This window comes from Marmota flaviventris, chromosome 1 (assembly GCF_047511675.1).
Source record: "Marmota flaviventris isolate mMarFla1 chromosome 1, mMarFla1.hap1, whole genome shotgun sequence".
NCBI classification, from domain to species: Eukaryota; Metazoa; Chordata; class Mammalia; order Rodentia; family Sciuridae; genus Marmota; species Marmota flaviventris.
In genome coordinates this window covers 90,094,012-90,106,771 of record NC_092498.1, presented here as the reverse complement: position 1 = coordinate 90,106,771, position 12,760 = coordinate 90,094,012, and the positions used below count along the sequence as shown (strand labels likewise).

Sequence of the window (12,760 nt, the reverse complement as noted above, 5' to 3'; positions counted from 1 at the left end):
ATAATGAACTTGAACAGAGACACAGAAGCTGGTAGCCCACAATGTGCCAGTTCTCACAGGGATTGGGATTCCTAGATTTGCCTAAAAACTTGGAAAAGCCAGCATTACAGGCCCAGGTGTCTTCGGGGCAGCAATCTGTTAAAGGCAGTGGGTTCTCCAATTTTTTGCAGCCTCCCTCTTACCTGTTTTGTTCATTAGCAATTACCTGCCTGCTCCTGGAAGCTTCTGATTAGAGCAAGACTCTGATAGAAAGGGAAGGCCATGCCAGGACAGACAAACTGCTCCTGTTACCCCAGATCTCCTTAGGCTTCTGCAGGCATCAGGCTTGGGGATACCCCACGCAGAAGGTGGGACCCTTGGATGCCTACCTGCATCTCCCACACAAAGCTCTGCTAGCTAGGCCCTTCCCAATTTCACACTTGCTTCTCTAATTGCTTGGGTTTGATATTTTCACCTCTTTCTTCCTTCTGGGATACCCTTGTTAAAATTTTAAAACCAGATTTTATTTTCTAAAAGCACTGGGGGAGGAAGAAAAAAAATTACAAATTAAGTCCTGCTATCCCCAAGTTTCCTAAGGATCGGTTTAGAGGAAAATTAAAGTGAGAAAAAAGTCCCTGCTCTATCCAGTACATCCCATTCCACGGGTTAAAATTCCAATTCTGATTCCCTTCTAGATGCTTGAGTCTCTAGCCACCCTCCCGACTGTGAGGCGGACTTCTGCCATCTGAAGCAGCAGATACCGCACTTAACCCTGCAAAATGTATTACTGGAGAAGATGTAGTTAGATATGCAGAAGGCACTAATTAGCACCTTTATTGGCTTAGAAAGCATTTTTTATTTTGGTTTTCCTAAGCATTTCTGACTGATTCATGGAAGACATTTGGTTCTTTGGAATATCGTCCAATAGACTAATCAAATCACATTTTTGCAGGGCTCTAAAATAATAGCATTCTGCAGCTTTCTGCATATTTAACTCCTGCATGACAACGATACTTAGTAAAGGCAGTCAGCAGTGTATTGTCTCCATTGGCAAATTATTAGCCCATATTCTTACAAAAATGAGATTCTTACATTCTGCCTGATTCTCATGCTCAAAACCTTAAAGCAAATGGAATTCTGGTCTCTTCTCCCCACACCCTGGTATCTGTTTATTTTTGAGATGGTGAGACTCTTCTTCCCCATTCCACTGTTAAGCCCAGTATAAGTCCTTGTCAGCTCAAACCTGAGTCCTGTAACTTCTTCCCAACATGTGCACCTTCTTCTCCTTGCCAAGATAAGCACCAAGGTCTGCCATTTCTCTCCTCACTGTACTGAGTTCAGAACTCACCACAACAGAGATGTGGTAACATATGGTTTCTTGCAATTATTATCCTAAATTATTCATGCCATCTTTTTCAGGGGAACAGAGATCCTCCATCCAAATCTTCCTCATTCTGGTTACAACTATCTATCCATTTGAAGAGGAACTAGAGATGTGCCATCCTAGTCCTATGACATCAAGCATGATTCCTTCATTCTGGATTTTAAAGACATTTATAATCTGACCACACCCTATGTAGCAGAGAAGGTTCTACCCTTGTTCTCTAGCCTGAAACCATAGCTCCAGCTTGATTACTTTCCCACACCTGTTTAGTTTTCTTCTCATTTTGTTCAAATTCCTTTTATTTCCACCAAATTAAACATTTTTGCTCTGCCTCTTTATTTTTTTCTGATTGGTTAGCTCAAATCTCACTTCTGAGATTCTCAACCTGACAACCTCATCTTCATTTTGTTCTACCAAGATTCTTTTATTGACTACCTTTGGTACATTTAGAGAGAGATGATTCCTACACTAGCAGGGATCACAGCTGTTTTCAGGGAGAAAGATCATATCTCTCATAATGTGAGGCAGCACAGAAGAACTGCCTCTTGATTAGAGCCCAGAATGGATGTTACAGGTGTTCAGAAGAGAAATCCTGTCTCAGGGCAGAAGTCAGGGAGGGCTTCATAGAGAATATGGGGCTTGGTTCAGGCCTCCAGAGAATTGTGAGAAGTTATCAGAATGGGACTGACTTTTAGGCAAGAGGAGTTAGATGAAGGAAGGTCAAGAACCAGGAGTATGATGAAAAGAGATAAGAGGAGAAGGTTTTGTAGAAAAGTTGGTGTAGGTTACATTTGAATTGGGATGATCCTAGAAAGTGAGTGACATTCCTGAGAGTATAAGTCTCATATTCTACATTTTTGTACCCTTCACCTAGTACAGGTCTTTGCTCTAGACATATTCTCTTGAGAAGCTTTAAGGGGACATTTAGTCTGTTTAATTGGATTTATTTTGACCTTTTCTTATGATATAGAGCACGGGTTTTAGAATTTTATTTTCTAAGTTCTTAGTACTTAATACATTCCTCCTGGAAATAAATTTTACTCTTCTTTTCTGAAGATTGAAAGCAAAATAAAAAACAAAAAAAGGACAAATAAATTAGTTACCCATCAAGTAGTAACTAGCACCAAGCAGAGCTTTGAGCCAAACTGCCTTTTTTGCTGAAGGAGATAGTTCTAGTTTCTTCACTTATAATGATGTTTGGATATGTTGTTAAACCAGTGCCAATTATATAAACCTATGTGTTGAAGCATGCATTCATTATATGTGTCTTACCTTTGCATTGTAATGACAATGTACTCTCATTGTCGGGTAGTACTGATATTTAATTTGTTTTCTGGTGATGGGAACAAGTTTGCCACAAACAGGATACATTCTATGGGCTTGCTTATACTTAGATAGAGTCTGAGGTTAAGAACGAGTCAGCGGCCTGGAAAGAGGAATGTTAGCACCCATGGCCATCATCCCTAGAGCACCATGACGGATCCCACAGAGGCTCTGAATATCCTATGGTTATGGTTATAGGAAGATTTGTGGATCTTGACTGTGACCAAACTGAGAATCAACTGCTTGTGCATTGGTATGCACTAAGCAGAGTTACTCTGCACTCAGTGGTGGGGATTCCTGGAAAGGGAAAAGAGAAAACAGTTGAAGGATGACCAGGAGGCTCTTCTTTGTAAGTCATCCATGTACCCTGAGCAGCAAATTCTATGGGGATATTTAAAAAGAAGGCTGTGAGAGCACTCAGCTAAAATGCCCTAATGTTCACCAGAAGACAGTGCAGAAGTAAGAAGAGAATCCTTCAGGAATTTCTTTAGTCTGATTTTGGGATATGAGCAGGGGCACCCATACAGTCTTCAGCAGTGATTGAAATTAACATGGGAAGAAGATATAAGGGAAGGTATTGGCACCATCAAAAGGAAAGACCCAAATAATTTTGGTCAGCAAGTAAGTTTGGGTGGGCAATGTTTCTTTGGAAGAGATTGCAAAGCCCCAAGAGCAGAGGTCCCAGAGGGGAGCCCAGGCTTGTCCCACAGAAGGCCAGGCAGAGGCACCAAGCAGGTTAGTACATCTCAGTCACTGATCATGCCTATTACCCTGTACTCCTGCTGCGGCAGCCATCTGTGGAAGCAAACGCTTGTCAATCAAATGTGCAACAAGGGGTTAAAATCCACAATCTGGGAAGAACTCCTACCCCTTTACAACAACAGAGAAAATCTGCATTTGTCTTCCTTTCTTGCAGTTATAATTTCATTTCACTGCTCCCTTTCACCTCGCAACGTCTCAGAGTAGTTTTCTGTCTCCACTTCTTCTGCTTTAATTCCCATGAGAAGGCTGTACATGTAGGCTTTCTCCCCAGCATTACTCTAACACAGACCTTCTCAAGGTCACTAATGGCTTCCACTGCCAAACCTGAGGGCCAGCTGTCATTCCTCTTCATCTATAACCATGATCAAGAGCTGATGGTGTTGATCGCTCCCTCTTTAACACACCAACTTTCCTTCCAGACTCTTTCCTCTTGGTTCTCTGTGGACCTCATAATCCAATCCTTCTCCTTCTCTCTGTTATTTTTCCCCATATCTTCCTGGCCTTTCCTCCATCTATACTCACTTGCTTGATGATCTCATCTGATCTTCTAGCTTTAAACACCATCTAAATGACCAGTCACTTTTCCCTTAACTCCAGATTTTTATTTCTGACTACCTCCCTGGTAGTATCTGTTTGGATATCTATTAAGCATTTGAATCATTACATGTCTAACATTGAGTTTCTCTTACTGAGTTTCTCATCTCTTACCCCAAGGCTGATTCTTATATTGTTTTTCCCATCTCCGTAAATGGCCATCCATCTTCCTAGATGCCTGGGAAAAAAATCATTAGAGTCCTCTTGGACTTCTCCTGTCTTTAATGCCCCACATCTATTCCATCAACATATCCTGTCCTAAATTCCAAGTAATCCAGAATCCAACACTTCTCTCTATAATAACTGCTAGTGCCCCGGTGTCAGTCCCCATCCTCTCTCCTCTGAATTATTTTATTAGCCTCCTAACTGGGCTTCCTGATTCTACCTTTTCCAGCTCCCCACTGCCTATAGTCTGTTCTCCAAATAGCAGCCAACTAGATAGCAGAATTGTTCTTTTTGAATTGTTCTTTGTTAAAAAAAAAAAAAAAAAGAAAGAAAGAATCAAGATCATACCACTCCTTTTAATTAAATTTTTTTCCAGGAGTCATGCTGAATAAAAGTCAAAGTATTTATAGGGATATATATGGCCCTAAATTATTTTGCTTCTAGCTAATTTTTTTGGGGGGGAGAGTACTGCGAATTGAACCCGGGGCACTTAACCACTGAGCCACATTCACAGCCCTTTTTATATTTTATTTTGAGACAAGGTGTCAATAAGTTGCTTAGTGCCTTGTTAAGTTGCTGAGGCTGGCCTAGAAGTTAAAATCCTCCTGCCTCAGCCTCCCAAGCTGCTGAGATTACAGGCATGTGTCACTGTACCAGCTCTAGCTAATTGTTTAACCTCTGGCCTGCTACTCTCTTCCTTGCTCTCTGAGCTGCAGCCATTTTAGCCTCCTTGGTTTTCCTGGAATACAAACGGCATATTGCAACCCCACAGCATTTGCTCATGTAGTTTCCTGTGCCTGGAACAGTCCAGTTCCCCCAGAGAAGCAAATGTCCTTCTCTTTCACTTCTGTCAGGCAGCTGCTGAAATGCCTTCCCCAATGCCTATGTTCCTGGCTGTTACATATTTACTTAATTGTTTATTGTCTATCTTAGCACCACATTTATTTTTTTCATTGTCTCCAATCCTAAAGGAGCATCTAGTTTGTAGGGTCATCTGATATGTATTTGCTAAAAACTGAAGAATGGAACAAAAGGGGATATGTCAGCACCATTGTGCCTGTGTGCAGGGAATGGAGTGGACAGCATGTTTGTTCTCCAGTCTCCAGACTAAGTCAAAGGTGTGAGGAGAAATATGGACTGCAGGAATAAGCTGAAAGATGACTTCCTTCATGCATTTTATGTAACATAAAACACTAGTATCACTGCCTAAATCCCCAGGTGATAGAGTCAGGCAGTAGAATGAAAATGAGCATTTCTACAAATTCTGCAAGAAATAGAGCAGTGTAAGGGCTCAAATGCAATGATGGTGATTCCTTGGGAGTGGAAGTACAGGATGCTTAGGAAGTGTTAAGACAACTTTTCTATGAGGTAATGCCAAAGAGGTTTCTATTGGAGTAGCATAAGTGACAGTGAAGGGGACTCATTCATGAAAATGCCTGAAACATCTAATGGCTCCCAGAAATTCTACTGGAGTCATTTTGCAGAAAGATCCTAGGATACCAAGATGGTGGCAATAATCCACCCAAACTGGGGAAACAACATTTTTTTTAATAACATAATTGGAACTTATAGACTCTTGAGACCTGATAGAAATTTGAGTTATAGGAGTTATTTATAGATTAATTTCAGAATAGTATTGAACCTCTTTCTTACTTTTAGAACTGTTGTTAATCAATTTTCTTTAAACTAAAATCTATTTTATGTACCTGTAGGTTTAAATGGAATACATTTTGGAGCATGTCTCAGCATAAAATCTTAAATTCAGGGAGAGTTCTTTTCTGTCACCCCAAATTGACTCACAGAAGTAAGGACAATCTGGAGATAAAATTTATGGTAGTTGATTTACACCCACTACCATTAGTGCAGTTTAGAGGCAGATTAGTTCATTTACACCAACTACCAGCTAATGAAGTTGAAAGGCATACTAGTTTCTGATAGAAAAAGCATGAACTTTGAAATCAGACACTCTTGAATTCAAATCATGTCTCTTATCTTTCACAGGTGTGTAGTTTTAGGCAAATCCTGTAACCTTTCTGAATATCTAACTTCCTCAGTATTTAATAAAGTTAGTCATCCTGCTATTTTGCTTGAAGTGTGCTTGGAAATAGTCTTAAAATACACAATAAGTATTTGATAATTAATAATAATCACTATATAATCATTATTTTAGTCTAGACTGTATGGAGATCTGAAACACAGTATCAGAAAAAGACAACCACCATAGAGTGTTTCAAGCATTAATTTTTCAGTCACATCAAATTTCATAAGAGTTTAGTTTCTTTTAATTTAAAATTTCTGAAATCTAAGCAAAATGACTACTTAGAGCTTTCCAGATGAATTACTTGATATATTTATTCAGCTTTACTAAAGTATAATTGACCAAATGATATCTGTTCAAGGTGTACAATGTATTTTGATGTGTATGTGCATATATAGGTATATACATATATGTATGTGTAATCTATAGTGTGAAATGATTATCACAATCAAGCTTATTAACAAACCATCACCTCACACAGTTACTTTTTTCCTCAGGCAAGAATATTTACAATCTACCCCCTCAGCAAATTTAAAGTATACAATATAGGATTGTTAACTATAATCACCATACTATACATCAGGACTCATGAACTTATTCATTGAGTTTGTACCTATTGGTTAACTTGATAAATGTTTCTTTTTTTCAATTTTAAGATCTAGATGTGACCATTCTGCATTTCCATAGACACTTGATTGACATTAAAAAGTAGTGTTGTCCCATATAAAATTTTTAAACTCAGGACCATGTAGTGATCCCAGAGAGCTGGTGCACTTGATTGAGAAGTTTTGGAGACAGTTCCCATGGCTCCTTCTCTCTCTCCCATTGCTCGTGGGGCTCTGACTTTCCGGCAGGGATGCTGGGGCTCTCAGGTCTTGCCATGTGTGACGTGTATAGTAAATACCACTGATTTTCTAGAGAGGGCAAGAGGCTGTACAGACAGACCAGTCCAAGTTCACATCTCAATTCCTTTATCTTTTATTTGAACTACTTTGGTATTTAACTTTTCTCAGTCTCTTTTTTCTTCTTGCAAAATTTGATCATAGTAGGGGCAGGGGGTTGTGGCTTAGTGGTGGCTTAGTGGTAGAGGGCTTGCCTAGCATGCATGAGGCACTGGGTTCAATCCCCAGATAAAAAAAAAAAAAAAAAAAAAAAAAGATACCGTGTCCATCTACAATTCAGAAAATATTTTTTTTTTAAAAAATTAATTGTAGAAATATTCACCTCAGAATATGGTTCTGGTAAATGAAGCAATATGCAGGAAAGACTTAGCATGTGCACCCTCAATGCACATTAATTTCCTTCCTATTTCAGTTCTACTGATGAAGAGGCTGAAGTGCCAAAGGTTAGAGGCTTTACCTAGCACAGGGTGATGAATGAGGTATAAAATGGGTCAACTAGATGCTAGCTTAATAAAAATGAGACCGTAGATAGCCACACAAGAGCACAAAAGCCAAAGAATCACCATAACAGACTGAGGTCTCAGCTTGACCATCACAGGATTCGGGAGAAACCCAGGAACAGAACCACTGAAGCCATTTGATTTGGGCCCAGTGCAGGGCTCATAGGCCCAGCAGAATGCTTTCCATGGAGGGCATGTGCAGCCTCCATAACTGTGAGAGAATAAATTCTTGTATTTTAAGGTATCCAGTTAGAACTGAGTTGACAAGACCTTTGGCTCTTAATACCACTTCCATGTGCCAAGCCTCAGAAATAATCAATGAGGAAGAAGCCTCAGAATAAATTCCACTTAGAGTGAGTTTAGTAATGTTCCCCCAAATTTCATTTCCTTCCAGAACCTCTAAAGATGGGCTTAATTAGAAATAGGGATTTTACAGGTATGATTAGTCAAGATGAGTTCATGCTGGGTTAGGGTGGGTCCTAAATTCAATGACCTGTGTTCTCAGAAGAAGAGAAGACACACAGGGAGAAGAGGCCTTGTGAAGACAGAACAAAATGATTCAACCACAAGCCAAGGAATACCAGGGATTTTCAGGAGCCACCAGGAATGAGGAAGAGGCAGAGGAGGATTCTCCAGAGGGAGAAGGATTTGCTGCTACTTTGATTTTGGACGTCCAGCCTCCGTAACTTTGAGAGAATAAATTTCTTGTGTTTTAAGCATCAGGTTAGAACTCATTTGTTATGGCTGCCCTGACAACCTTCTGCACGTTCACTTGGCATCCTATCAGGATTTTAAGAGTTTTGGCAGGATAATTTCTCCAGTAGTGACACCTTTCCTCCTCTGAACTTCCTTTACCTTCCACCACCATTTTTCTCCCTGATACCCTTTCCATGACCTCTGGTGACCAGTTTTCCATACAGAGCCCACACCCACATTTCCCAGGTGACTCTGGGCTTCCTTGAGCTCGGTGCGCAGCTCTTGCATCCTGGCCGAGGCCAGTGCATGGAGGGGCTCATGGAAGGTTGGGCCTCCAGTTCCTCCACCTGCCTCTAACCAGCTGTGACCAAAAATCATGGCCCTAGACCACTCTGTGCCCAGATTCTTCATCTGCGAAGCAGAAATGAGAACTAGCCATATTCCCATCCTAGCTGCTGAGTTTAATATATGATCAATGAGCAAAGGGCTTGCCAAGGGAAAGGCTCAGTTAAACTTGCAAGAAGCGATTCGATTATTATTAAAAGTCTTGCTGGAGATGAAAGAGCTGCCGAATCTAAGCTGGGCCTCTCGGAGCTTAGCCTTGCTGATGGCCCTGTTTTCCTCCAGGTGGTTCTATCCTGTCTGTGCCTTTGTCGTCTGTTGACCTGGTTCTGGAAGCAAGGCCATGATTTGACTTTAATTTGGGGGAAGTGACAATGTTAACACAGTTACTGATGACCCCAGAACCAGTGTGAGGCTCTCACCAGCACCAGGGCAAGAGACAATGTCAGGGCCATCGAATACCCAGCTGGATTTCTTAAATTCTTGCATTTTTTCCCTTGAGCCTGAGCTATTATGAATAGAGGGGTATTTCAATCTGATTTATTGGAACTTTAGATATCATGGAACTTTGATATTAAAGAAAAGTGAAAACTTGGTGAGGAAGGAAATTTCATTAATATCCTGAGGAATTTTTTAAGTAAAAAAAAATTATAAATACAAGCTGTTTTGTAGACAATGGTCAAACTTCACTTAAAATCTCCATAGAGGAAGTGAGTGAGAGAATTAAAACCAGCAAAGTTAGTTACTACTAGACTGATCATTTTCCCTTCTAATCATTGAACTTATAATTTATGTCAATTTTTTTTCTCACATGCATTCTTTATGACATGGAATCAATTTTAAAACATATTTTTCACATTTTAATATCTACAAAATCAGGATGCCTTTCATTTACCAACAGGCTTTTATTTTAATCTATCTGAATGGTAATTATAAGTACATTATGTAATTGAGAGATCTCAGATTCTATGAAATATGAAATTTCATGTATGAAAGATGAAATCTGTGAGACCTGTAATTAAATTTCTTTTTCTTTTTATAATGTTCTTATCAAATCTCAGCAAGACAAATGTCATACATTTTTTTTTTTCCTCATAAATACTTGCATTGTTTGCTTTAGGATTTAGTCATTTGTTCTTCCCTAGAACAAATGTATCATGAGAGAAAAAAATGTAAGTGTAATTTTGAGACCAAAAATAGAGGCTATATTAAGAAATAAAGGTACAATACAGTACAAGGGAAATTCAAATTATTTCCACAATTATATCCCTGCAAACATCTTCATAGAAACCAGCAAGTGTCCTGCTATAGTCTAAGTGATGATAGGACAGGAGCCCTGATTTCAGTCCCTAACCTGGTGCTCAGAAGACAACTACCCATTCTGCCTTCTGAGTCTGTCTTATTAATCAAACAGAAGGATTGAGGTCTGTTCCATTTCTAGAAACCTCTGATAATTCTCACATTGACACGTTCACACATACATCTCATCGTCAGCACCACAAACTATAACTGTTCTGGGTTCTCTTGTCTTACCAGTATGATCGGTGACTTGTTGAAAGTTTTCATTTACAGAGACACTGTAAAAAAACAAAAGAACTGTGAGTCAAACAATGTAGGCAAGCAAACTGTACGAAATTGCTTTTTAATTAAACTGACATGTGTGAATGCAGTTAGATTTTATGGAAAGAGGACCTTTGGAAACCAGTGAACAGTCAGGGATTCAAACAGCATTTTCTTTTGTACTTTTAAATTGATATAAATCTTTTGCAATAATAGGATAATCCTTCAAGTACCTAGTGAATATGAGCATCCCACCTTGTCCAGTCAGGGTTACCCAAATGGTTGTCATGGATCTTTGCAAGAGAAATATAGAAGTCACAAAGAAACACTTACAAGAATCCAGAGTCTAGCCACTGCTGGATACTTTCCTGTTTGGAATCTTCTATAAATGAGAAAGAAACAGCACAGTTAGTCAAAGCACCACCACCAGCTCAAATGACTCCACTGTATCATCCAGTCATCACTCAAAAGCTCAATTCCCTACATATTTAGTCACATGTTTCTATAAGCATATTCATTTTTTTTTTATCCCTGAAGGTACAACCTCCTGTTTTCCATAATCATCCTTTCCTGAGAAGAGTGTGTAAACTTGCCAAAGGACTGAAACTAAGGAAAAATTAAAGAAAATGTTAAAGAGGAGAAAAATAAATCAGTCTAGAGCAAAAGATGCTAGAATAATGTTTAAATTACCTGGTGTGAATAGAAAGGGTACAGAAGAATATGAGAGTTTTGTCTTTCTCTTTGGGGTGTAAATCACCACAGAGCCTCTCCTGATTGAATCACTACATTTACCTAAGGCAGGCAGCCAGTGATGTTTATTTGCAAGGAGTTCTCTGCCAGGTTAGAAACGAAATTTGCATTCATTCCAGGGACAAATTGCACTAGAATCCCAGGATTGCCAAAGGCACCCTGTGTTAAAAAAGCACCAGTCTTTAAGGTGGATTTTTAGCACTGGCTCAAAAGATAAGTCAGAAGGCATAAAGAAAGGATATAAAGGCAACATTTCTTATTAAATATTTGTTTCTGTTCTCGTTGGCTATTATCTACCCTGGGCTGATCTCCCTTGATTTTCTCCTAACACTGGGGCACCTGAATTATCCTCCTCACAAGGTGTCAGCCAAACCAAAAGCCAGTGGCCTTAGAGGTGTGTTTGTTCTTCAATCAAGGTAATATTAAGGACAGAATAAATTAGCTAATGGGAAAAGAAAAAAAAAAACAACCATCCTACAGTTACATCTCGGGAAGGGGAGGGAGAAGTATTTTCTATTTATCACTCTTCAAATTATTAACATTATTGTTAATGTCTCATGCCAGACCCCAAGAACCTTTCAATAAAATGATGTCCTGAAACAAACTTGGATCCCATTTAGCTCTCAAGTCTCTGAGACTTGGGATGAGGGGGTGCTGGAATGGAAAGGAAGTAGAGTTCATTCCTTAGTTGGTCAACTTCTGTTCAGTCTCTGTGGTTTGAATCTTTGTGGAAAACCAGAGTGTCCATTTTATAGAATGATCTGGCATTAAGTCAGAAACACTGGTTTCCTCAAAGCCAAGCCCTTGTTCCAACCCAAAGCCCTGATCCTTTGCCACCCCCAGAAGGGCCTTTTAAGAATAGCCCTGAGTGCCCTTCTCACCTAGCAGGGGGATGGTGACCGTCTGACTTTCCTCCTCAGAGCCAGGAAACAGCTGCTCATCTAGAGGAGCCCATGCCCTCTTGGTGTACCTCAGGATCCGTCTCTTGCTCTTTTCCTGGCCATCTTGTGGTCTGTCAGGTCCTCGCGGCCTCTCCGCCATCATAAGAGGGTATTTCTGCAAACTAACTTAAATCACACAAGCAAATCAGATGCAGTGAATAACTTTTAGGTCTGCTCAGTGCAAGGGAGTAGGTCAGGATGCTTGTGGTCCAGTGAGTGGTCCAGCTCCACAGTCACATGGGAGCCTGGCTCAGCCATGGGAGCCAAACTCCTGATCTCAAGTTGGTGGAATGGTTTCCTCTCCATGAACCAACAGCTGGGGAACAGGGACCAACTTGGCCTTGCCAGTCACCACGCCACATCCACACGTAAAGGATTCAATTTGGTGGTCTGGGATGTGGATGGAGAGTAAAGAAATTGGACTTGAGGAGCCATCTATAAATAGTCTTCAAAGTTATCCAACAGTTACATTTCTAAAAATATTTTTAGAGACCCAAAATGATGGGTGGAAATGAAGGTTTTGGCAACAGATTGATTTTGGCTGAGAGTCATCTCTACAACTTATTATTGTGTGGTTTTGTATAAATTACATAGTCTCTCTCACCCCCTTATTTTGGGGTACATTGTACTGAATTTTAATAATAGTTAACTTCAGTGGCATATTTATTGTGTGCTAGCTTCTGTGCTGAATTCTATAATCTATTACAGAAGGTACAATCTTCAGTGAAAGAAGTTACATAATTGTCACAGTTTATAGTAAATTGAAGAACAGAGAGATTAAGTTGCATAGCCAAAGCCATACAGCCAACTAGGATTCAAATAGA

At 39.8% G+C, this 12,760-nt stretch overlaps 1 protein-coding gene across 1 annotated transcript in view; it reads right to left on the bottom strand.

Moving 5' to 3' along the window:
• Positions 1-12,039, bottom strand: part of Itprid1 (ITPR interacting domain containing 1) — a 93,367-nt gene extending 81,328 nt beyond the window's left edge. Inside the window, exons 1-3 of the mRNA XM_027939721.2 lie at positions 11,877-12,039; positions 10,579-10,627; positions 10,219-10,262 (exon numbers count right to left, since the gene is read on the bottom strand). Coding sequence (XP_027795522.2) covers positions 10,219-10,262; positions 10,579-10,627; positions 11,877-12,039 — 256 coding nt within the window. The remainder of the gene's footprint in view (positions 1-10,218; positions 10,263-10,578; positions 10,628-11,876) is intronic.
• Positions 12,040-12,760: the final 721 nt, after the last annotated feature.